The sequence below is a fragment of the Salmo salar genome, chromosome ssa13 (assembly GCF_905237065.1).
Source record: "Salmo salar chromosome ssa13, Ssal_v3.1, whole genome shotgun sequence".
NCBI classification, from domain to species: domain Eukaryota; kingdom Metazoa; phylum Chordata; class Actinopteri; order Salmoniformes; family Salmonidae; genus Salmo; species Salmo salar.
This window is the reverse complement of record NC_059454.1, coordinates 29,905,087-29,908,179: the sequence shown is the minus strand read 5'-3', so window position 1 is coordinate 29,908,179 and position 3,093 is coordinate 29,905,087. Positions and strand designations below refer to the sequence as shown.

Here is a 3,093-nt window from a genome sequence, read left to right as displayed (position 1 = left end):
TGTTACAGCAGCTGCTACTGTTACATGAGATGATGTAGCCTTAACCAATGCTTTACACTAAAGCAGCATTTGTTAGATTACTTCAGGGCTGATAAGGTCCATTCTGTGCATTCTAAACAGCTTCTGGCTCAATTTAATGCAGTGACATTTGAAAACAAAGGCAAGAGCATCATTCCTATCTCCCAAGAGCTCTGCATTTCTATGTGAAAATAACATTATTGCAAGGTACCTTATTCAAAAGGTTAGTAGATGTGTCATACAATTTTATTATTATTTTCATTATATCCTTCCTAGGTATAAAAGTCAACACTTGTCAATAATTGATATGATTATAATCATAGAATATAATAGACTATTGCTTAAGAAAGATTCCCAGCACGAATAGTTTCTTCCCATGACTTAACTCTGGTGGTCTTTGCCAGGTGTCAGGTGTCTCCTCCGGTTCTCACTTCCCTGGGAATGTCTGGGAACTTCCTCCATATCCTGCATACAAACACACATTTATATTATGTTAGATAAATTGAAATGACAGAAATATTTACATAGATTGATGAACGCAGGGCAACCTGCAACAGCACGGTAAATTGAAGGAGAATCATTCTCACTTGTGTTGTAGCATCCAACAGGTCTCTGGAGGGTATCAGACAGCCAGCCTCACCCAGGAAGCACAGAAGGATATGGAGCACATCTGCCCAGCGGCCGACAGTCAGCATCAGGACCGTGAGCCCCCCCAGACGCACCACCACTGTGTTTATAACAGCTTGGCCACTTGGCTGGCGATGTTGCTCCTCTGAGTAGAAAATAATTATCATCAGTTGAATGCTTTCCCAATGAGAATAACAACACTATACTTGTCATTTACTTGTTTTGTGGTATTTACAAAATACCCAAATAGTATCTGACAATCTGCTGCTTAAACGTTTCCCCATACAGGATACAGTATGTTCAGTCTCTCACCCTGCATATACACCACCAGCAGTGTGTAGCAGATTGTCAGTGGAGTCCAGAACCTGAGGGCTTCTGTAGCTGAGAGGAAGTGTTTGTTTATTATAGATATGGCGGAAATGGCAGCCACTGCAAAGCTGAGCATAAGGGCCCTGGTCAGGTGTGGTAACAAAGAGCAACCTGATGTGAGCAGTGCAATGCACACTCCACAGTAGCGCTGGGAACTGTGTAGTTTGTACAGTGCAATGACATGGAGCCGTAGGCGCCCAGTCTGGCTGGCCAGGAACCAGCTCAGTCCTGCAGCTAGGAGGAGGCAGAGCCAGCGCTGCGGCGCCCCCTCGTGGAGGAAATGGAGACTGCAGCTGAGGGCACAACCCAGGGAGAACTGGCACTGCACCAGCAGCTGCTGTAGGAACCTACTGGACTCCTGCAGATTCAGAGAGCAGGAGGGACATTAATTTAGAGATGAATCAAGACTGATGAATGGGAGATGTGAGAGAGATTTTCATATAATTATAAGTGACATTTATGTTATTATCTTGCAAGTGCCTCACTGGTCCAGCTGTGACCCAAGCTGACACTGCTCTGAGGGAGAACTCTAGAACCACCAGGGAGGCAACCCGAGAGCCCACTACAGCCAGCATCACTGACAGGAACAAGAACTGGAGAGTTCCACACAGCCCAATTGTAGCACTGGCTTGATGCCTTGGTTTCTTCTGCATAGATGTCTCTTTACTGCTGCTTATGTTGCTTGAACTGAGTAGAGAAAGTATTCATTTCAAAGCAGTGAAAAACAAAACAATGATTTCTAAGGATACATTGATTACTATTGACAATGTAAATCGCATTACAGTCTTTGTTCATAGTGGCGAAATCAAGCACAATATTCAATAGCACAAATTATTAAACTACAGGTATGAGGTTAGTTATCTACATCCACATCTATATGGTTTGGTCCCGTTTCTCACGTGTTTTTAAATGTCCCTGTCTATAACATGGTAATTGCATCCAGATTCTAATTATAGGGCAAAAGGTATAGCAACAATCTGTTTATTTATCAAATGCTATTACAACTAACAATGTAGCCTAACCTATATACTGAAGTTGTCTAACTACAATGTAATTAAAAAGGTATGATAATAACAAGAAGTGTAGCCTGAGATCCAAGTGAAATCATATCTTCCAATGTCATATTTTGGGAGTTGTCCAAAGTTGTACACGTTTCTCACCTTTCAGCCTCTAAGAATACGTGTACTCTCAACAGGTTACAGAGAACAGAGATCCCACATGCGCCGACAAGCCCTGTGTCACACAAAACATTTGTCATCAACAAAATTGTATTATAAAATATGGTTCTTAAAATAAACGTACAGCATGAGTAGCAACCTGCAAAAAGGCATTCGGGACAAACCAAGAAAGGAGAAGGCCCTTTACCCGGGGTAGCCAAGAACGATACAAACATCTCACCTTGGAGTAGACTGTCCAGGGGGTTTGCATCAAGCGTCAGCCATCCAGGTAAACTCGGAAGAAACGATGTAATTAAAGATAACATTTTCGTTAAATCGCTAGAATATTAGACTAATGATTCCCTAAAGCTATAGCTAGTTTCGATATCAAACCTATTGCCGGTTTACACCCTATCGTGTGCACATTGAATTGAAATAATAGGCTAATTTCAGAAATAGGTCATTTAATTGCCACAGTTATATTTCGATAAAAGATAAGACCATGCCAGTTTGTCAATTGACAAAATACTTAAATAATTTCAAAAGTTTAAATTACTACCTCTGTCTATTTCTCTGTGATTAAATAACTACGCTTTGCTCAGTCATTGTGCCGTTCAAAGGTCAGTCGTGGGCAGTCATTGTGAGACAAAAACTGTGAGACAAAAATGTATGTGAAATTCATTAATAAAAGGTGTCTTTAAATAAAGAACGTTTAATTGTTGTAGAAACAACCAATGTAATTACTCTACAACCAAAAATGTGTGTCAAAAATACACCTTAAATGTAAAAGTGATATTTTAATAAAATAAACCTTCACTAGAGAAAATAGTGTAAATAATGTGTTTGGAAGTACAACAAAAACTCACTACTGTAATTCACTCTGTATAAGAGTATCAGAAGTCCGGTGATTGTCCCAGTACCA

General features: G+C 40.4%; 1 protein-coding gene across 1 annotated transcript; it reads right to left on the bottom strand.

Moving 5' to 3' along the window:
• Positions 1-241: 241 nt before the first annotated feature.
• tmem82 (transmembrane protein 82) lies at positions 242-2,705 on the bottom strand. Its single transcript, XM_014135355.2, has 6 exons — positions 2,413-2,705; positions 2,175-2,247; positions 1,500-1,701; positions 958-1,372; positions 606-790; positions 242-483 (listed from the first exon to the last, which is right to left on the bottom strand). The coding sequence occupies exons 1-6, from the start codon at positions 2,495-2,497 to the stop codon at positions 400-402; spliced, it is 1,044 nt and encodes a 347-aa protein (XP_013990830.1). The 5' UTR covers positions 2,498-2,705; the 3' UTR covers positions 242-399.
• Between the last annotated feature and the right edge of the window lie 388 nt (positions 2,706-3,093).

Excerpts from the sequence above, each read along its gene's own strand:
- tmem82 (XM_014135355.2), bottom strand. The coding sequence starts at position 2,497 with ATGTTATCTTTAATTACATCGTTTCTTCCGAGTTTACCTGGATGGCTG. Across the intron at positions 791-957 it reads GCTGGTGGTGTATATGCAGG|AGGAGCAACATCGCCAGCCA; the intron begins GTGAGAGACTGA and ends TTTTCTACTCAG. Across the intron at positions 484-605 it reads TGTTGGATGCTACAACACAA|GATATGGAGGAAGTTCCCAG; the intron begins GTGAGAATGATT and ends GTTTGTATGCAG.